The 23,053-nt window shown below is 42.6% G+C and overlaps 1 protein-coding gene across 4 annotated transcripts in view; it reads left to right on the plus strand.

Annotated features, from left to right (window-relative positions):
* Positions 1-23,053, plus strand: part of SH3PXD2A (SH3 and PX domains 2A) — a 350,853-nt gene that overhangs the window by 65,995 nt on the left and 261,805 nt on the right. For all 4 annotated transcript variants that reach the window (XM_069753686.1, XM_069753687.1, XM_069753685.1 and 1 more), the window contains exon 2: positions 15,673-15,753. In XM_069753686.1, coding sequence (XP_069609787.1) covers positions 15,673-15,753 — 81 coding nt within the window. The remainder of the gene's footprint in view (positions 1-15,672; positions 15,754-23,053) is intronic.

The following is a 23,053-nucleotide window of genomic DNA, read 5'->3' on the forward strand; positions in this document are numbered from 1 at the left end:
GTCTTTTTTTTTTTTTTTTGTAGAATACGAAAGCCTGCAAGGAGTCTAAATGTTCATCTTCTGGAATCCTGTTTCCTTCATTAAAGTAAATGGATACTTCACTTCTTAATCCTGTTTTCGTGGATAAAGATGAAGTACTCAGCACAGCGTTTTTTACTAGTGTGAGTGTAGCCTTAGTTAGCCCATGTGGCTGTCTGCAGATCGTATATGATACCCAGAGGTAGTTTCTTGGCCCCAAAACAAAACCCGTTACAGGATCCGATACCTACCCAGTGCCATTTGTGACAGATGTTCATTTTGCAGCCGGTTAGGCACTAAGATCTGGATGTGCCTACTACGTCTGCACCCCCTATGGTTATGTCCTCAGTGATGCCCTCTGAAAATCATGTACTAAGAGAATTTGAGATTTTGATATACATACGGCTCAATACTAGCTGGCCAAGAAAAAATACTCTTTTTCTTAGGTCAATTTTTGGTTTCAGACTTTCATACAGGGTGATTCATTCACTACTTTACCTGTAAAAATTACTGTAACTTCTAAAAGAGATGGTTGACCATACTGAAATTTTTACTGCACTTGCTTTGTTTCATGAGAAGTGAGAGCATAATGAAGTTCAGAGACAGCGAAGAGAAACATTCTCGCGCCAAGTGGTCTCGACCACTACAAGATAGACTCCTTTATGTGCATCAGTAATTTATCTCTTGTGATTCTGCTGAAATCCTTCTTCATTTGTTAACAATGTAGAGATACAGTTTGGAGGAGTGTGTTTTCATTGTGAAAACTTACGGTAATGGAAAACTGAGTCTTTAAAGAGGTGCCATAGTGAGTTTCTAAAGAAGTTTGGAGGTCGAAATCTGATGTACAAACCGTGTATTGAAGCCTTCTTTGATGACAAAGTAATCTCCATGGGACTGTGGCCACAAAGATCGCTTGATTTAACACAACCGGATTTTTTCCTTTGGGGCCATTTGAAATGTCGGGTGCAGGGGCAGATTATAATAAGGTCCATCTGGGCGATAGCCCAGGGCACAGTGGTGTGGGGGGCCATGGGCTACCGCTCAGATTGACCACCGCCATCAGGGCATTACTGCTCTGACTGGTGTATGGGCTCGGGCAGAGGAGGCCCGCATCGGGCCCCGTCTCATCTGCTCACCGGGCCCCTACCGGCGCTGAGGCAGTTAAATGCGATTGATGTGCGGGTGCGCGGCCGCACATCAATAGTTAACAGCCGCCAGCCAATCGGAGGCTGGCAGCTGACATCAGCCGCAGCGCGCACGTCGCCGGCGTCTGACGTCATTGTCAGTCGCCGGCGAGTGCGCACTGCTGGAGGGAGCTGCTTCGCCGCTGGTGCACGGACAGGTGAGGAGAACTCTTTTTTTTTTTTTAGTTGCGAACGGCAATCCGGGAGGCCCGGGCCAGTATGCTGGACACTGGGGGCAGAGATGCTGGACGCACTGGGGGCAATATGCTGGACACACTGGGGGCAGAGATGCTGGACACACTGGGGGCAATATGCTAGAGACACTGGGGGCAATATGCTGGACACACTGGGGGCAATATGTTGGACACACTGGGGGCAACATGCTAGAGACACTGGGGCAGATTGCTGTACACACTGGGGGCAATATGCTGGAGACACTGGGGGCAATATGCTGGAGACACTGGGGGCAGAGATACTGGACACACTGGGGGCAATATGCTGGACATACTGGGGCAGATTGCTGGACACACTGGGGGCAATATGCTGAACACACTGGGGGCAGAATGCTGGACACACTTGGGGCAATATGCTGGACACACCGGGGGCAATATGCTGGGGGCAATATGCTGGACACACTGGGGGCAATATGCTGGACACACTGGGGGCAATATGCTGGACATACTGGAGGCAATATGCTGGACACACTGGGGGGAGGATGCTGGACACACTGGGGGCAGGATGCTGGACACACTGGGGGCAATATGCTGGAGACACTGGGGCAGATTGCTGGACACACTGGGGCAATATGCTGGAGACACTGGGGCAGATTGCTGGACACACTGGGGGCAGAGATGCTGGATACTGGGGGCAGAGATGCTGGACACTGGGGGGCAGAGATGCTGGAAACTGGGGGCAAAGATGATGGACACTGGGGGAAGAGATGCTGGTCACTGGGGCAGAGATGCTGGACACACTGGGGCAGATTGTTGGATACACTGGGGGCAATATGCTGGACATACTGGGGGCAATATGCTGGACACACTGGAAGCAATATGCTGGACACACTGGGGGCAATATGCTGGACACACTGGGGGCAATATGCTGTACACACTGGGGCAATATGCTGGACACACTGGTGGCAATATGCTAGACACACTGGGGGCAATATGCTGGACACACTGGAGGCAGGATGCTGGACACACTTGGGGCAGGATGCTGGACACACTGTAGGTAATATGCTGGACACACTGGGGCAGATTGCTGGACTCACTGGGGCAATATGCTGGAGACACTGGGGCAGATTTCTGGACACACTGGGGGCAATATGCTGGAGACACGGGGGCAGATTGCTGGACACACTGAGGGCAATATGCTGGACACACTGGGGCAGGATGCTGGACACACTGTGGGCAGAGATGCTGGACATTGGGGGCAGAGATGCTGGACACACTGAGGGCAGGACTGGAGACAGATGGGGCAGGATTGGAGACATGGGCAGAATGGAGATACGGGGCATGATTGGAGACACGGGGCAGAATGAAAGACAGGTTTTACAGGTTATAGTTTCACACAGCAACTATTTTTCTGGAATAATCTGGTTCAGGTATATGATGACCCCGTCACATGACTCCATCACATGACCATGTCACATGACTGGGGGGCCCACAGTGTCTGAACAGCCCGTGGGGGGCTGGCTACCCTTAATCCACCTCTGGTCGGGTGTATAGAAACAATCCACGAACACTACAGGCACTCTGAGAGAACATACAGCGAGAAATTCAGGCTATAACCACAGACATTCTGCGGAATGTAGTCAACAATATGGAACAGCTTGTGCAGGCGTTTTTAATACCTGCTTTAACACATCAGTTTCTCATGAACAAAGATATGTACAGTCCAAATTTAAGTACGATAGATTCTCTTTTAGAAGTTACAGCAATTTTTACAGGTAAAGTAGAGCGTGAATGACCCTGTATTACTTGGACAAGGATTTCTGATATTAATGTTCCTTGTCCAATTTCCCTTGATAAAACACGAAAATTACCAATCCTCCTGGTGTGCCGTTGATTGCTGTCGCTTCAGCACAATAACTCATCAGTACATGGCAAGTGCTTATAGAAAACATTTACATTTTATAGTTTTGGAAAACATGGCAATGTATTTGCCAGCCTAGCAAATACAGTACCAATAGCATGAAGGATAATCATTGATGTTGTGCCAAAGAACTCCTGAATGTGTGTGCCAGAGAAATATTGGTAATTCGGAACAGTTTTAAGCAACAGAGCTAAGTGCAGGTCTTTTCATTCAGCTCGGTTCCAGGTTTTCTATTAACTTGGCAGAAAGTCTCTACAAACTATCCTGGATTGACTTCTATGTTGGAATGGATAAATAGCTGCCTGTTAACTCTATATGGCTACACTATGACTTTTAATAATAGAAAGAGTGCACCTGTGCACAGCAACAGGTGGCACATACATCATCAGTAACTCTGATCAAGAGTGATCGTACATGAGGTACCTTCACTCCATGGAGGGCCAAGATGGAAACATGCCACGCTTGCAGATGTGCCATCCAGACAAGCCTCTAAAAGCAATGTGTCAGCCACACATGCTCCAGTGAAGAGTGTATTAGCCAAAGATGCCCCTCAGAATAGTGTGCCAGCGATGGACATCCCTTAGAACAGTGTGCCAGTGATGAATGCCCCTCAGAACAATGTGCCAGCGACAGTTCCCCATCAGAACAGTGTGCCAGTGATGGTAGTCCCTCGGAATGGTGTGCCAGTGACGGACGTCCCTCGTAATGGCGTGGCAGCGACGAACGCCCCTCGGAATGGTGTGGCAGCAACGGACGTCTCCCGCAACAGTGTGCCAGCGACGGAAATCCCCTGGAATGGTGTGGCAGCAACGAACACCCCTCGGAATGGTGTTGCAGCGACTCGCGTCCCTCGGAACGGTGTGCCAGCGATGTATGTCCCCCAGAACGGTGTGGCAGCAATGATCGCCCCTCGGAATGATGTGACAGCGACGGACGCCCCCTGATTCGGTGTGCCAGCCACGGATGACCCTTTGAACATGGTGGTAATCACGGCTGCTCATCAGAATGATGTTCCAGTCATGGATATCCCATCAGAAAAGTGTGTGTATGCCACTCAAAACATTGTGCCAGCTATAGATGCCCTGAAAAACCATTACGATATATTTGAAAGCAATCTAGTATTTACACTTTTTTAAAGTTACTGGCAGACACAGGACAATGGGACTCCAAAAATGCCTTTGCAAAATGATCTCTGACTATCCCGAAATGCTTGAAGAAATTAGAAGAATACATGAACGAAATGAAGGAAAAACTAAATTTCACACGCCTATGTATAGATGCAGTGACAGCTATATTCACAGCGCATCTTCATCAGTCTATATTTACAACTTTTTCTCAGCTTTGCTATATAAATGAACTTCTTCTAAGTCACAGTGACAACGTTTATATCGCTTGGAGCAAGGTGCCAAAACTACAAAAAATCGCTGGAATGAAATGGCGGAAGCAGTGCCCTTCTGGAGCCCATCGGCATTTTTTTCACCATTGCCAGCTCTATAAATAAAACCAGGTGTCAAATCTGTGTTTAATCTGAAGTCGATTCATCCATAAAATCTTTCAACTCTTCTAGATACTAAAAAAATTATATCCTTGATGGAAAATCAGATGAGGGGTTTACATAAAGACCTTGCTTTTATAGATAAAGTTACTTTTCAGAGTAAAGTATTTCTACTCTGAAAAGGGGGAAAGGGAAGTGACAACTTCTAGAAATATTTTGGGTTTCATGTATTATTAAAACTGTGAAAAATTATCACATTTATTTCTGCCCTTATCTAGTACATACCTAGAGAGAGTTAAATAATTGCTGTCATCCAGAGAAAAGGAAAAGACAAACCTATGTAACGTATTTAGTTGCTAATTCTCAAAAACAGGCCCACATTGTTCTAAAGGCTTGTGATTGTGCACAGATATATTATTCTGGTCGTGGTCGCAAACAAATTCTTTACGGTATCAAATTTTGGGGCAAATGTATGAAACGGTCAGGAAGAAAAACTAATATGAAAGGACTGACCATCACTTCCAAACAGAATACTGGTGTGAACAGGAGCTTAGTAAGAGTAGCCATCTCCATACGCATCTTTGGCCCCTTTCACACATCAGTTTTTTGCCGTCAGTCACAATCCGTTGGCTCGACGGATCCGTTGTAGATCGTGAAAAACTGATTTGATGGATCCTTTTTTTCGCCGGATCCGACTAGCGGATTTGGCTAATTGGATCCTAAAAAAATCGGAGCATGCTCTGTTTAAAAAACGGAATCCGTGGCTGGATTCTGTCATTTGACGGATCCGGTGCCATAGGCTTCCATTCTAGCAAACGACGGACAGCGACGTCTTTTTTTTTTTTACATACACAAAAAACGTTACTTTGTCCGTTGTCTCCGGCTGCCGGACAAACAAATTTCGACGGATCCGGCGAACGACAGATGAAGTGTGAGGCCATCCGTCGCAATTCATCGCTAATACAAGTCTATGAGAAAAAAACGGATCCGACGGCATCAGTTGAATTTTTCAAAATTCGACGGATTGAGACTGATAGCAAAAAACTGATGTATGAAAGGGGCCTAACAAATACAGTTGCACTGTATAACTTTATAGCATGTAAACATGAAATGTATGAAATTTGAATTGCATTACTGCTCTAGAAAATTGGAAAAAACGAAGAAAATTCACAAATAATTTGGAAGAAAAAAATAGGCCTCATTTCTGGAAACGGTAAGACTGTCCTTGGTGCTCATAGTAACCAATCAAAGCTCAGTTTGCATTTTTCCAGAGATGAGTAAGAAATGAAAGCTGAGCTCTGAATGGTTACTATGGATAACAAGCAGTCTTCCTGTAAAGGTACCGTCACACTAAGCGACGCTGCAGCGATACCGACAATGATGTCGATCGCTGCAGCGTCACTGTTTGGTCGCTGGAGAGCTGTCACACAGACAGCTCTCCAGCGACCAACGATCCCGAAGTCCCCGGGTAACCAGGGTAAACATCGGGTTACTAAGCGCAGGACCGCGCTTAGTAATCCGATGTTTACCCTGGTTACTGTTGTAAATGTAAATAAAACAAACACTACATACTTACATTCCCGGTGTCTGGTCATGTCCCTCGCCTTCAGCTTCCCGCACTGACTGAGCGCCGGCTGTAAAGTACAGCGGTGACGTCACCGCTGTGCTGTGCTTTACGGCCGGCCGGCGCTCACCAGTCAGTGCGGGAAGCTGACGGCGAGGGACCTGACCAGACACCGGGAATGTAAGTATGTAGTGTTTTACATTTTTTTACATTCAATATCACCATTACACACTGAACGGGAAACCACTGGGTAAATCTGACAGGGAGAAGGACTTGGGGATCCTAGTTAATGATAAACTTACCTGGAGCAGCCAGTGCCAGGCAGCAGCTGCCAAGGCAAACAGGATCATGGGGTGCATTAAAAGAGATCTGGATACTCATGATGAGAGCATTATACTGCCTCTGTACAAATCCCTAGTTAGACCGCACATGGAGTACTGTGTCCAGTTTTGGGCACCGGTGCTCAGGAAGGATATAATGGAACTAGAGAGAGTACAAAGGAGGGCAACAAAATTAATAAAGGGGATGGGAGAACTACAATACCCAGATAGATTAGCGAAATTAGGATTATTTAGTCTAGAAAAAAGACGACTGAGGGGCGATCTAATAACCATGTATAAGTATATAAGGAAACAATACAAATATCTCGCTGAGGATCTGTTTATACCAAGGAAGGTGACGGGCACAAGGGGGCATTCTTTGCGTCTGGAGGAGAGAAGGTTTTTCCACCAACATAGAAGAGGATTCTTTACTGTTAGGGCAGTGAGAATCTGGAATTGCTTGCCTGAGGAGGTGGTGATGGCGAACTCAGTCGAGGGGTTCAAGAGAGGCCTGGATGTCTTCCTGGAGCAGAACAATATTGTAACATACAATTATTAGGTTCTGTAGAAGGACGTAGATCTGGGGATTTATTATGATGGAATATAGGCTGAACTGGATGGACAAATGTCTTTTTTCGGCCTTACTAACTATGTTACTATGTTACATTTACAACGGTAACCAGGGTAAACATCCGGTTACTAAGCGCGGCCCTGCGCTTAGTAACCCGATGTTTACCCTGGTTACCAGTGAAGACATCGCTGGATCGGTGTCACACACGCCGATCCAGCGATGTCTGCAGGGAGTCCAGCGACAAAATAAAGTTCTGCACTTTCCCCAGCGACCAACGATCTCCCAGCAGGAGCCTGATCGTTGGTCGCTGTCACACATAACGATTTCGTTAACGATATCGTTATGTGTGACGGTACCTTTAGACAGTTTTGATCAATGAGGCCCAGAGTGTTTGTTGTCCATAGCAACAGGGCAGCTTTTTTTTTTTTTTTTACAAGACTAGAGCTGTACTGATTGGTTGCTATGGGTCGTAATGACAGTTTTTCTTTTATACGGTTTCATAAATCTCTTTATATATTGTATTAATAGTACCTAAAGCCCAACAATTGTCATGTTAAAGAGGTGTAATTGGAGCAATGTCAAACTTGTCAAGTTATATTGTGTCTGTAGTGTGTAGAGCCAGATGTCATTAAAGGAGACCTCCTGTTTAATAAGTTAGCAGCAATTCTCCTGATAGAACTATGAAACACCTTGGGCTGAATATTGTATATTCCTCATTTCTATGGTGATCGACTTCTTAGCAATGTCTGGACATTCCCTTTTGCCTTTCTTACTGATGGATCTAGCAGAACTAATATAGATGAGAATCGCACAAGGGTTTCTTTTGCTTTGTTAATTGAGGGAAGTAGAGTGATGTACATTTCACGATCAGTAGCATACATGGCTTTCTACTTTACGGACACTTCCTGCTAGAAAAACCAAACTTTGTAAACTTTTTTTTTTACAATAATAATCTGGACATGACTCATTCATACCCACAACCCAGCTTTGGTGCTACTACTTATGCTAGATTTTTTTTGCTAGAAAAATCAGTACTTGTTTATTCATTGTTGAATGGAGTTTAAAAGAAAAAAAAACATCCGGAAGGCAACGTTACAAAAAAGACGCAAAAATGCTCAAAAAACTTTGAAAAAGCGTTAAGAAAACAACAACAGATGCTAAAAAAGATGCTTCAGCCAAAAATGCTGTCATTTCCTGAAGTGTCTTCCTTTTAAAAAACTTGGCAGGTTTGCTTGCCTGAAAAAAAAAACATTGTGTGCACAAAATTCTCTCCATAGTCGAGAATGGAGGGATTTTTAAATATATAGTTAAACTTTGCAGCTCGTTGCTTAGGTTACCAGCCACCGCTGCAGTCTGTCAGATGAGAATAACCCTTCAAAGGGAACCTGTCAACATGACTGCATATGTGGTTGTTCCTCAATAAAAAAAATATACATTTTTTTTAGATGTTCCAATCATGAGAAGTCTAGTGTAGAACACATATGAAAAGCACTGTAGTCGTGTAAGTATACTTGGACTGTTTCTTCCAAGTGCTCTGACACACCCCTAGTGCTTTTCCATCCTAATTTACACACGGCTTCTCTGCTAGATTTCTCATGACTGGCAAATTGGATCTTTGCAAAAAATGTATTATTGTTATTGGGGAACAAACATCTATACAGCCATATCACTTTGTCTATAGCTAAAAATGTGCTCACTTTTTTTAACCTTTTCCTGCATAGTTAAGGATGTTGCAGTCAAATTTCTTAGTTGATAGCATTCTCAATTTTACCTGGACAGTACCACAAACTGGACTACAAAATGGGTTGGGCTTAGCAAAGCCATGCCCAACTGTTCAATATTTTGGGCATTCCTGTAGATCTACGGGTGTTCCTTTTAAAAATTCTGATTTCTGTTTGGTAAATGTTCGTAAGTATGGAGTTGTCTTTGTGCTCCACCAATGGCACCTTGTGTGAAAGTAGTCTAATGTTCTATTGCAAACTGTGAGGCTGGAGTCACACTGCAGTATTTCTCCTTTGTACTGGCCGACAGCTCTCCTGACCTGAGCTTGACAGCTGCATAGTAATCCATCATGCTGTCATGCTCGGATCAGGAGAGGTGTCGGCCAGTCCATGGAGTGCGATGCGATTATCGCACGAGAAATACGGCATTGTGACTCCAGCCTGACACTTAGGAGAGGTCATTCTGAGAGCAGAACATTAACACTGGTTCATATTTAAGTGTCCAAGCAGTTAAGATGCTGAATTCCTCTTCCTTCCTTAGAGCTGCAGCTGCCGGTGAGAAGGAAACAAGTCCGATGTTTATTTACACACGTGGATAATGGAAGTTCCGAATTCACATGGCCTATTTTCTTAGCGCTGAGCAGCTGATGTAATGCTTATTGTTTCTTGTGTTTTCAGCCTTGTCATCTATGTAATATCCTGATCTATGTGTAAATATATGTACAGTCATACAAAGAAATGTATAGAGTATATTGATGTTGGGCAGACCTGGTCAAAGTGCAGCCCGTGGGACACGTCTGGCCTTTTGGCTGTTCCTGCCCTGGAGCACAGACCAGAAGAGCCAAATAGCTGAAAACAAGGGCCCACGGGCTGCACCAGGGTATGGTGTCCAGATTTTCACCATTGTATGCATCCTCAGGATGCAAATACTAGTGAATATAAAAGTGGAGTGTCATGTCAAGAGTTAACCTTTCTCAGCCTCTGTCTGGGTTCAGGTTGGCTATTTATCGCTGCTGCTTCCTGCAGGCAATGTCACTTATAGTTTTTGCCTAGTGCTGCTGTAGCTGACTCTGATTGCTCTGATTTGTCCTGCTGCGTTTGCTGTCTGAACCCGTGTCTCTGTTTTCCCCTATTCCCGTCTGGACTCCGTATTTCCCTTTAGTGTGCTGACTTCCTGGTTTAGACTTGGCTTGTATCCTGAGCTGCTTCTGTCTTTTGGCTTATCCGCTCCTGACCATTACTGACTCCCTGGCTTGTCTCTGACCGTGAGTTTGCTTATTCATTTGGTACTGCTCTACAGTTTAGGATTTTACCCGGCTTGTTTGACCTATCTGCTGCCACCTGTGGTGGCCTCACTGCTGCACTGCAGGTCAGCTCTGTTTAGGTGCAGTCCTGCTTCCACTCTACTGCCATCTAGTGGAGCCTGCACCTACCTGCATTGCAGCAGCGTGACATGGAGGAGGGAGCCGGTAACTCCTTCTTTCACCATTTAGACTGTGAGGCTCAGACCGAGACAGCAGATGTGAATATGAAACTACATCATGTCTGCTGTGCTGTGGGATGACCATCATAATGTGTGTTGGGGGTGTGTTACCACTGCCATTAACCCTGTGTGAGGGCTGACTGGAGGGGAGTACGGAGCGGGCATTGACTGCGGGGAGGAAGGAGCGGCCATGTTGCCCACGGACTGCGCCCGTCGCTGATTGGTCATGGCAATGGTCGTGGGCGTTTTGCCACGACCAATCAGCGACTTGGATTCCATGACAGACAGAGGCGGCGACCAATGAATATGCGTGACAGACAGAAGGACAGACAGAAAGATGGAAGTGACCCTTAGACAATTATATAGTAGATACTGTGTGTTGGGCTGTTTGAGCACCATACTGTGTGATGGGAGCTGTTGAAGTACAATGGCTGCGTAACAGGAGCATATGATTTATAAACTTTATAAACCAGTAAATTATATGGTTTTGATTTGGTGCTAGTAGAAAGAATACAAGTTACACTAAGCCCTATTGTAGCACTTATTCGCAGTAGCATCAAGTCAGCAGACTTAATTCTGCTCAATATTAAGTGATACAATTAATAATTTAAAATAATTAGTATGAATATCTTAATATTGAGCAGATTTAATTTCAGGCTATTGCTTCTGCCCTGCAGTCCAGTTGAGGGCCTCCACAACGGTCACAGTATCTCATGTGGTCCTTAGGGAAATGTAAATGCCCACCCTTGATGTAGGGGGAAGGGGCACTTTTTTAATCAGTTCTGGGGGTATGATTGTTGGAGAATCTCATATCACATGTCACACTGATGGTGTGAGGAAAGAGATGACTGTACTGCATCGCTCAACACCTTCACAGCAGATTATTTTAGGTATACATACATTCCGCCTTTGATGAGGTTCAACAAGTGGACGGAGAAGGAAACAGTTTTGCTGAGTCTCGTCGTGCCAAATGAGGCAGCTTTATAAAACAAATGGGCAGCAATCATCAATATACTTAGGTCCAATAACTTACGGTATATACATTACTAATAAAGGCAAATAGATAATTCTAGCTTCCACCTAATTTTCAGATATTTGGTGGATACAATGAAAGCAGCTACCTTTCAGATGACATTTCCAAGTGCTTATTATTAGCGGTGCTTTGGAAGGTCTCCTGCGTCCGATCCAAGACTGAGATCCTTGTGATTACACAAAGACACAAATCTGTCATATCAAGCTTTTAATAACACAGGGATTCAGTTTTATTCCTGTAACACTTGACTGTTTACTATTGAGCAACCGTCGTTTTGATTTTTATTTCGTAAATCACTAGTAGACACGGAAATAAGCAATAACCTCTTGTTCCTTGTTGCTAAACATCACTCATTTATAGAAAAAAAGTGACAAAATGATCGTGCATGAAGGTTTGACCTTTTTTTTACCGCTTTAGAGTTTCCCATTGATTATGGTTTAGATTACACACCTTGTGCACCTGCTCCCCCCTTGGTCCACATTTGGCAGCTATACTAAGCGTCTGTACTAAAAAGAATTATTTTAATTAAATTGATAACCTCTTAAACTGGAGAGGTAATTAAGGGCTATTATACGTTTTACAGCTGTTATGAAGCCAAGATAAATCCTTTGGAAATTGTGCTTGTAAGCCCCCGCGATTGCTGTGTTTTCCATAAAACACCCATGGATTCTGTGAGGTTTCCTTTCCATGGAGATGTCGTTAACTGATCCAAAGCTGTTTGAGAACTTAACGGGCTGAAAGTTTTACTTTTTTTTAATCCTGCTTGGCCCGGATTCTGACCCTTAGAAACTGTGCCTGCAGCGAGTTTTTGGCAGAGTAAATTTTTAATGATAGTAACAGTTTTGGAAACTATGTCATTTATTGGTTGCTAGATACTTTGGTCAAAATTCTAGTCATTGATTTGATGTTCCTGAGATGTTTTACAACTATAGCTCCATTGTAACCTGAAATGTTCATGTTGACCTTATGTCATCAAGTCATTAGCGAATTTTAGGGCTTTGAAGACCATATTACTTTAAAAAGCCCATTTACATTTTATTAGTGAACCAAAGCAATTTAGGCAGGATCGGCACACTATCGAATATTTATGGGATTCTTACCACCTCCTCCAATCCGCCAATAATTCCTGCTGGAAGACATTTCAGTATGTATGTTTATGGTGGAATCAGGTGAAAATGGCCGTGTGCTGAGAAAGCAGCCTCAACTAAAGACCCTCATCTATAAACCAGGGCAAAGTGTAGTTATATAGTTCATCTCTATAGAGGACCGGTTACATCCATGCATCGACAGTGCCCATGTAATGCTCAGCAGGAATTTGAGCACTTACTATCAGATTTAAACTTAGATAAGCCCTAATTGTTGGGGGCCACAATTGCGAGTCCCCCTTGTTATCACCTTATTGATAAAAGACCCTTGTGACTAAAAAAAAAGGTTTGTCCACAGTGGAAAATTTGCGCAGTCTTGTAAAAATAGACAGCGTGTAAAAAGATGATTGGTCAATTATAAGTAATGAAATTAGCATGAAAATAAGGCCACATTCACACGTTCAATACTCTGTCAGTATTTTACATCAGTATTTGTAAGCCAAAAGCAGTAGCGTGTGTTCTTTTTTGCACATTTAATTTTCGGTGTTAGTGTCATATGTACTTCTTGATTTCTTCACTTTGCCAATTATTCCCTACTTTAAACCTTATTTGGGACCAGTGAATATACATTTTGTTCCAGTTTGGACCAAGTAAATCAAATTGTCAGGAGCCAATAGGAAGCTTTTATAGCACCCCAACTATCCACCTAATGATTAGTGGAGGTCTGAATTATGAGACCCCTGCCAATCACAAGAATAAAGGAAATGAAGTAGAGGTGTGGCACTGCATTCGTTTCTGTTTTTCTTTACACTTTGGCTGTTCTCACCACTTAATTTGAATGGGGGGGGGGGGGAACTGAAATTCTCTATACTGCCTTATGGCCTGATGTGTGCGGATAAAAACCACGGAATAAGGTCAAACTCATGAGTCAGTGATTTTTCACATCCTCAAATAAACCGACCCATTTTCCTCAAGATGCAGGATTGATTTTTCATCAGTTTTTAGTCTATGTCCGTTCCCTCTCACTTGTGTTTCTCAAATGCAAAAAATGCAAAAAATTGATGTAGGTTTTCCTAGCAAGCCAGTCAGTCTAAAACAGACAGCACCTTATGCAACATGGATGGCAAACGTGTGCTGTGCATTTTTACTTTTTTTTTTTAGGTCCCAATTCACTAGAATAAACACCCAAGTGAGAAATATCTCCATTTGTTTTGTCTGCAGAGCAGACCATCGGTTCTCCAAAAAAATAATAACGTAATGTCATGTGAATATCTCTATAGAGTATAATGTGTCAATGCCAGTGCAAAAGTGCATTTTCACCACTCATATGGCAAACACATGGAAGTGAAGCCTTAGAAGCAGCACCATATTGGCACTGGACCCCTTTCATTCTCTGGTCCAACCTATCGAACCCCCACTGATTATAAAGGCGATACGCCATCGCTTTATAAGATATTAAGTAAATTAAGTTTAAAATTAATTAGATCATATTGATTCATGTTCTAGAAGGCCAGTGCTCCAAATATCCCTAATGTTGTCACTGAGCAGCTGTACAAATGGGGCCAGATTGTCCTGTAGCGGAAGACACATGGGACGCTTAGACAAAACTTGTTGTGACAGCAGGAAGTATCTTTTACATAGCGACTGTCTTGTTGAGCTGGTTGTGTCATGTTTCGTGGTGTTATTAATTGATTTATGTGTTTTTCTGGGAGCTACTTTTTTGCTTTTCTTTTTATATATCGACATCTGTCATTGTACAGCAGCAGACGTTGTTCGAGATGATTATGAAATACCTACTAGTCATATGCATGGTACCAGCCGGTCATATGTTCCAACAGCTGCTAGCAGATAAAGCTGCCTATGTGCTCCTAATATTGGGATGTGACCATGAATACTTGATATATTGTTACAGCTTCCTCTCTTGTCTTTGTAGTCTACATTCGATAACACATATTTGTGGCCAGAGATGGATCCCAGTCGTTGATAGATGGTGAATTCCTGTTGACATCAAGAATTTTGGAAGGAAAAAAATGGGCAACAAATGCACCCATGTGTAGAAGTGCAATTATTCCACACAGTTCATCATACCTCTGACAGCATTACCATCTCTTGCTTCCCAAAGCATTTTCGATAAATACAACTTGTAGTACACATGGGCTAAAAAGTCCCATATTTTGGGTACAAAATATAGAACCAAAATTAGCTTTTTTATTTTCCTTTTTTTTTAGTAGATACAAAGTTTACTATATTTTATATGAGAAATTGGTATATCGTAAATTCTAATACAAAATCTATACCGGCCCTTTTCTAGCACACAGATGTTCAAATGTATAACAAACTTATTAAGAGCATATTAAGTTGTCCTCTCTTCATAGACATCCCGATCTTAAGAAAATGTCACCTAGTGATTTTTGCTACAACCCAACTTGTAGAAAAAAAAAAATGGAATCTGTTAAAATGTTAGAGACCCATAGCTAGAGTTAGAAAATGTTGAACATTTTAATTGCTCCAAACCATTTACAGTAAAATGGAAAAGTATGTAAATGGTCTTTGAATATAAATTATTTTATTTTGTCCATATTGTTTATTTGGAATCTATGCAAACTTCTGTCTCTCCATGGTAACAGACCACAAATACATCCTTTGTAGTCAGATCATACAGTTGTATAAAACTTTGTCCATTTGTTTCCTTTTCTACTGTTTGTATATTAATGAGAACTGGTTGAATATAGGAATATGTAGTCTTTAACTCCAGAGACTAATAGATCAACATATGTGCGGTAAACATACCGTAAATTGAATTTTAACCATTGGATCAATATACAGTACATACATCTTTAGGGTAAAAGATTACTACATTCTTCTTCCCTGTTAAAATAACAAGATTTAACTTTTCCATCCTCTATAGGAAAAGGTGAGTATATGTGTATTCCCAGTGTGTCGCCAATGTTTCACTATTTCTACATTTAATAAAATATGCCTTTTTCCAGTTGTGTCTAAGTCTCTAGTTGTTCCTCACAGGTTACTGATGTATGTTACTCTAGTGTCGCATGTGCTGGAAAATATGTAATAAAAAAGTTTCTATCTCTCCTGTCTTTCTACAGGTGTATATCATAAAGGTAACCTGGTCGGATTCCATGCAGCATGTGATCTACCGAAGATACAGCAAGTTCTTTGATCTCCAGGTATATTTGTTGGCTACAGTATTTAGTACATGAAGCCTGATCCATTATGTCCTCTTACAGGGGTTGTCCGGTCTAAAACTACAAGAGTGCAGTCACTCTATGTGACTGAAGACTTGTGAATAGTGATGAGGGAGTATACTCATTGCTCAGGTTTTCCCGAGCATGCTCAGGTGGTCTCCGAGTATTTCAGCGTGCTCTGGGATTTAGTTTGCCAACGCAGCTGCATGACTTGCGGTTGCTAGACAGCTTCAATACATGTGGGGGTTGCCTGATTGTTAGGGAATCCCCACATGTATTCAAGCTGTCTAGCAGCCGCAAATCATTTAGGTGCATTGACATAAACTAAATCTCTGAGCACGCTGAAATACTCGGAGACCACCTGAGCGTGCTCGGGGAAAACCCGAGAAACGAGTATACTCGCTCATCATTACTTGTGAATCCTCACACCGTGCACTTCAGGCTTGCTCAATGCAAGTGTACTGAGCACAGCCAGACAAGTCTAGTCAAGATGTGATCATAAGTAGGCAAATCTCTCTTGGCAGTGGTACCGGAGAATCCTCACAGTGGGCAGTGCACACAATGTGAGGATTAACAAATCTGCAGTCACTTAGAGTGACTCCAGGCTTGTAGCTTAAGACCGGAGCGGACAACCCCTTTAAGGTGGCTGTACACCTTCGACTGAGCGTGCATATATTCTTATTTGAGAGGCGGAATAGGCTGCCCCTGACACCTCTGGCAGCTCATCTCCATTGAAAACAAAGGGGCAGGTTTGTTGAAACACAGAATGCCTGATCTTTTTTTTTCCACTGACATCTTTCACGCACATTTTGACTGATTACACAGGTCTGCCCAAAAATTTTTTTCAAGTGCTGTTTTGGTTATTCCACGTAATCTTTATGTTTTTAAGTGCGCTGAATCCAAAAATGACCTCCGTTTTGTCATAGGACATCACGTTTTCTAATTTTTTTATTACAAATGTTTCATGAAAATAATTTTTTAACTGCAATGAGCTCACTAACACACACTAAAATCGATTCTTCTTCCCTGTGAGGCTTCTCTTGGTACATTTACGCTTGTGAGTAGCATCTGGAATGTCTCTCTGAAACGTCCAACAGTAGTCTGCCATCATTGTAATGCTCCATCTTCCCTGGTGTCTCCTTTCCATCTCTTTAATGTCCTGGTGGAATCGTTCACCTTGCTCTTCACTCACAGCTCCCAAATTTTCAGGAAAGTTGTCAAGGTGGGAATGGAGGAAATGCACTTTCAAACTCATCAGGCAACCTAAAGCTTGAAATGCGTCATTCGTCCGATGATTTTTTTGTAGTCAGGGTCTTGTATATCTTCAATGCATTGATGTGAATTAATTAATAGTAATTTTGACTTTCAAACCCTAGGGTAAAAAAAAAAATACCAAAAATTGAGAAAAATATACTAATATTTGAAGAGAATTTTGCATTTTGTGGCAAATCCTGACGTCCAGGATTTTTGCCAATATTTTTTTTCGTTTTCAGCACACCAAAATACATGGAGATTAGATGAAAATAATCAAACAGCTTTTTAGTCACAGACCTGTGTACAGATGGTTGGTTGTTTTTCCAAAAACCTTTGGTTTGGTTGACACGAGCCTAAAGTGCATGTCCACCTTTAGAAGCTCCAAAAAGCTTGAGGCACAGTAGGGACACAAAACCTTGAAAATGGGGAAATAAAGCATTTGTTAGGCTGCATAACCTCATGCACTTCAATCTGAGTGTTATCTGTAATGATTTTACCTAGACACCAGGGTTTATCCTCAACTTGGTCACTGTGGGGATAAGATGCCACTTAAAGGGAACTTGTCACCAGGTTTTTACAATGTAAAGTGGGCCAGCACCTTTAAGCCCTTTTTTACAGAATTTTACTGTGCCATATGTATGTCCCTAATTCCCTATTTAAAGTACAAAAAAGACAAGCATTCTGGTCTTGATCCGGCGCCTTCTCCATTTCTTCACTCACTGTCGTCCTTCCATTCTTCGTGTGGCTGACGCGTCCTATGTCATCTACACAATGTCCCCCATCGTGCTCCCATGCAGGCGTACTTCAGTCTGCCCTGCCGAGCGCAGAGCAAAGTACTGTAGTGAGCATACGCCAGCTTTACCTACAGGTTATCATCACTCTTGGCCTTTCCTGGCGCATGCGCATTACAGTGCTGTGCTCTGCTCTCGGCAGGGCAGAGAGAAGTGAGTGTGCAGGAGTGTGGTGGAGGACACTGTGTGGATGATGTAGGACTCATCATCCACATGAAACACAGAAGTAGGATGGTGATCGTAAGAGAGAAGAGAGGAAGGCCAGGATTAAGACCAGAGACACCCATCGGAACGGATCACCCCATCTGTGTGTATGATTTAAGGGCATAAATACAGCATACTAATATGCTGTAGAAAAAAAAAAGGGGGGGGGGGGGGTCTTGAAGGTGCTGGATCTACTTTATATGGGGAAAACCTGGTGACAGGTTCCCTTTAGCACAAGCCCATAATCAGCTGAGTGATCATTCCCAATCATTGGCCCATGTAAATATAGGAGCAATTAGCTGATTAATGATCAAAAGATTAATTTTTCAGCTGATCAGATGGTATGGAAAACAAGCGATCATAATAATGATTATTCGTCCCCATACAGTTTGTATCTGTGGATATAAAGGGCTTTAAATGAGCTTCAGTAACCTTGGTGTATGGGTTTTTTGGTGCCCGATTTGGGCTAAAATCTGCCATTCTAAACCCATCTTTAGAGAGAGGGGTTAGCTTCACATACATTTATTGTGTGTTAAAGTCAAATGACATTATTATCATATACTCTGGATTATATGAATTTTAATGTACCGCAATATGTATTTTAAAAATGGAATGTCTGTACTCCAGCCTTCAGCCTATGTCTTTTAACGTATATGGACCAAGTGAATAAAATAACTGTACCAGGTCAGTGGCTCAAATTATTACTCTCGCATACATAGCTAAATAATTCAATGCCATTGGAGTAGATTTCAGCAAAGCCTGATTTGCCGTAAAATAGGATGATGAGAGTTGTAAACTGGCTGAGCCAATTCAATTTTAAAAATGGAGTGCATGACCCCTCCAACCAGTGAAAGGGTTAAAGAATAATGGCTAAATAATCGCATTTTAGACATAGCCATTTCCTTTGTAAATACCGAGAGAAGCCTATCTTTATATTAGCATGGCTGAGGATTGTGTGGGCTTTTGTGAACACATTTAATACCCTGGATCCATTTTTCTAGAACATGTTCGCCCAGTCTCCTGGTCTTTCCTGGTAGATTTGAAAAAGTTCTCATCAGGCTAGGCCTGTCAATGGGGTTAGTGTTACTGGCAGGAAACGTTGTCTCAGGATTGGAGAATAAGTCTTGAAAGCTTCTATTGATAAGTGAATGGGTGCCTAGCGTCAATGGAAGGCACCCACTGCTTTAATGTTTTGCACTATACCATGTGGAGTAGAGTTAATTAAGCATTTTGAGCTTAACCCTTTTTATACTTTGCAGTAGACTTTGCCAAGTCCCTATTATGTGACTGAGTTGCTGCATATCGCTCTCAGAAGACGATTCCACTGCATTTTATTAGGAAATAGGAATTACACTTACAAAATCTGAATGATTTGGTGCAGGTGACGCTACAGAAAGCGTAATGGACTATTCACACCGCAAGACTGTCGTGAACGGGTCTTCCTTGATACCCTCTTTTCTCGATAACCTTGCAATCTTAACAGACTGGATAAATGAACATAGTCCTCTTTAGTCGGATGAAATTATCTTTTGTGCTACACAAAAGATCTTCATTCTCGTCAGCACATTGTTTTGTGCAAACGGGACTCGTGCTGCCGAGAAAAATGGCAGCCTGCGCCCACTAAACGATCTATCATAGATGGTTCTGTGCGATCTGCGTGTGTAAACAGGTTGTTACTCAATTGAGGATCAGCAAGCAAATTGCTGGTCGCCTGTTTAGTGTCTACAGTCGGATTGTGCAAATGAAACTTACAGTATTAAAATTAATAAAAAGGAGAAGGAATATGAATTTTGGGCCCAAAATTCCTCCATATTATGGCATAGTTCAAGTAGCACACATCTGCTTGCCTAATCTCTAATATTACAATCCTACATCTCTCCGCTGCTTTGTGTTGCAATGACAACCAGTATGGCCTGATGATTTCATTACTGACATCATATTTAAAGTGAAGTAGTCTCCTACGCGTTTCAGATTTAAAAAAAAAAGTCTTTAATTATGGATATAATCTTTTAATCGTGATTAGGAACTTTTTTAGTCTGAAACGCGTAGAAGACTACATCATTCTTGGATCGGTGAGGGACAATTTTAGCTGTCTGTAATAAACATAATCCAGCCAATCAATAATTGGCTGGAAAATCTTCTACTTGTTATGCAGTCTTTGGCCACAAGGGGCAGGAGTGTCATTTCCGTTTTGCTAATTATTGGAAACCCCGAGTAAAGTGAGCTGGACTACACCTGTTTGCATATTTAAAGGGACACTCCATCCTGGGACAGAAAAAGTGACTATGTTTTTCATGTGCTGTCACCATAATTGGTGCCCTCCGTTTGCCTCCATCCTCGTTTTCTACTCAGATTTGCGTTTTGTTTCTCCTGCTTTCAAGGTGATCACAGCAGTGGCGCAGGGTAATGCAGTGGTAAGAGTAAACCATGCCTCCCCTGTCTTTCTGGTGTTGCAGCAGCCATCTTTAAAGAAAGAAGAATGGATCACCAGACTGAGCCAATCAGTCAGCAGATGGCAAACAAAGGGCACCAGGAAGGGTGACCATTCATGAGAAACGTGTAGTCGCCTTCCAGACACTTTAACGCTTTTGTGGCTGCCGAGACCTAACCTGAATTATTGGGCTAGTCAAGTTCATGTCACTGTGCAGCTCTGAGGGCTCGGCCTGGTGTTGTTACCTGCACTATTCCCAACGACAAAACAGACCAAATTGGTGCATGATGTTTCTTATATCACATGGGCCCCACATTAGTGGGGAAATTCTCTTTTATGCCCTTACATATTACCGTTGTGTAGTGTGCCGTCCGTTGTTAGCATGAAAGGCACGATGACCAAAAATACTTTCTACTAAACCCGGCCGACTTTCTATATTCTGGTTGAATTTCTGCAAACGCCATTTAAATACATGGAAAAGTCCCCAACTTCTCTACTGCAATTCTGCATATAGTATAGCGAGCGGGCAGAGAGCGGGACGCAGAATATCCCGTTGACTTCCCCTAAGAACACTGGCATAGATGGTAATGTTGAGGCTTGTTTAACAAGACATTAGATACTTAGATTTACGGTAAATACACATTTCATCATGGCAGACATGTCGTAATTGGGATTTTTGATATTGTAATTTGCAAACTTTAACAATCCTGCTTGAACTTGCAGGTCGTATGTTTGGTGCCTGTTAATCATTGGTGAGGGTTTTTGTACTCGTATTCTCAAGAATGTAGAATATGCTTCTCCAGGTAATACTTGGCATTTGTAGATCAAGACTGTAGCCAACTATTATCATTGCCAATAAGATATGCCTGTTTCTGTTAGTAAGGACAGCGGGGGGGGAAAAGGTCAGTTACCGCACACCACTGGGAAATTCATCACCCCCCCATCCTTTGTGTTTACAGACATTAGCTGCTTCAATATGTGCAAGATTTAGATGCAAAAATTAGATGTAAAATTGTAAAAAATTGTAATTGTGAAAAAGAATTTAGATGTAAAAATTGGTGAGATCAAAAAAAAAAAGATAGGAATTGCAGGATGGAGTACACACTACAGTACAACAAATGAAGGAGACAATCATATACACAGTTCTTTGCTGGAATGGACCAAGAGTATACAAGTATATCTGCAAAATATAGTCATTTTATACTATGAGTATGTAGTCACTAAAGTTAACTCATAAGATGCCAAATATTTTCTAATATCTTCGCAGCAGAGGTGCAAAATAAATACACCAAAAACTTTTTATTCCGCTTTGCAACCACTATTACATCATGTGTTCACCTCAACATGAACAATTTGATGAAAGGTCCTCTTTTTAAGGGACCGTCATCACAGGAGGACTGTTCAAACCAAGTCCCGCTGCTCGATGCTTCTTGGCGGAACCAATCATTTACATACACCTTCCCGCCTACTTGTTTTCCATCGATCTCCACCCCTTCTTCTTTAATAGACAGCGCTGGTTTCATAGGGCCAGAGAAGGGTGGAGATAGATGTAAACCAAGCAGGTGGGAAGGTGTATGTAAGTAATTAGCCCTGTGGTGAAGCACCGAGTGGCGGGACTTAGTTTGAGCAGTCATTCTGTGCTGACAGTCCCTTTAAGCAGACCTAAAAGTCAACAAATCCAACAAGAAATACAACGGCTTCCACTATGTGCCTTGTTCCGCCAATGGGCAGGGATTGCTAAAAATTGGGCCCAGATATATTTTTGTTATTTCATTGTAGACACTTTAGCTGTTAAATGTTTTTTTTTTCTCCCCCAGAATGCATATTATACTAACTGTACAGTGATATCGAGGACTTAGCTCCTAAAAAAATCATACCAGCATTGTACATTTTAGTTGTACTGCGCTTGAGAAAAGTACTTTTAATGCAAATAAAATGGCTTTGGTGCACCATTGTGATGGGCAAGGGCTCAGTGCACCATTACACCTCTGCAATTAGTATTTTGGGGACCTCTCCCGCCTTTGATTTTCCGTGCTTGCCTGCCCACAGTGAGCGCTGCCTGAACTCCTCCAACAACATGTCTGCGAGTGCGGTGCATGTTCATTCCCCGGTTCCTCTCTGAAGCCGCTCACTTGCTATACTGCCGGGTTGCATCAGTGTAGAAAGCAGCGGTTGCAGAGGGGACCCAGGGAAGTGAACTCGTCTGCCCAAGAGGTGTCCGTGCCGGCACTGGCAGACATGCCTATATCGCAGTTCATCTGGTTTATTATGCGTTTGAAGGTGACAGCTTCCGTTAAGAAGGGGTTGTTCAGTAGTGGACAACCCTCTTCAAGGGTATCTTCGTTACCGCTGCAGATGCTGTGTATATGGTGCGATCAAAGCTTACATTTCACGCTTTCCAAAGAAAATCCACATAAACTCTTCAAAGGAACTTAACAAGTAAAACCAATCCTGTAGAAGGAGCGACAGGTTGCACGTGTGCAGGGCCACTCCATCCAACTCCACCTAGGTACAGACTGGTGGCCAGAGATGGCCATAAGTGGGGGTCCCAATGGTGGGACCCACACCGATCTAACAGTTGTCTACTATTTAGTGGAGGGGT

The sequence above is a fragment of the Ranitomeya imitator genome, chromosome 2 (genome assembly GCF_032444005.1).
Source record: "Ranitomeya imitator isolate aRanImi1 chromosome 2, aRanImi1.pri, whole genome shotgun sequence".
Classification (NCBI taxonomy): Eukaryota; Metazoa; Chordata; class Amphibia; order Anura; family Dendrobatidae; genus Ranitomeya; species Ranitomeya imitator.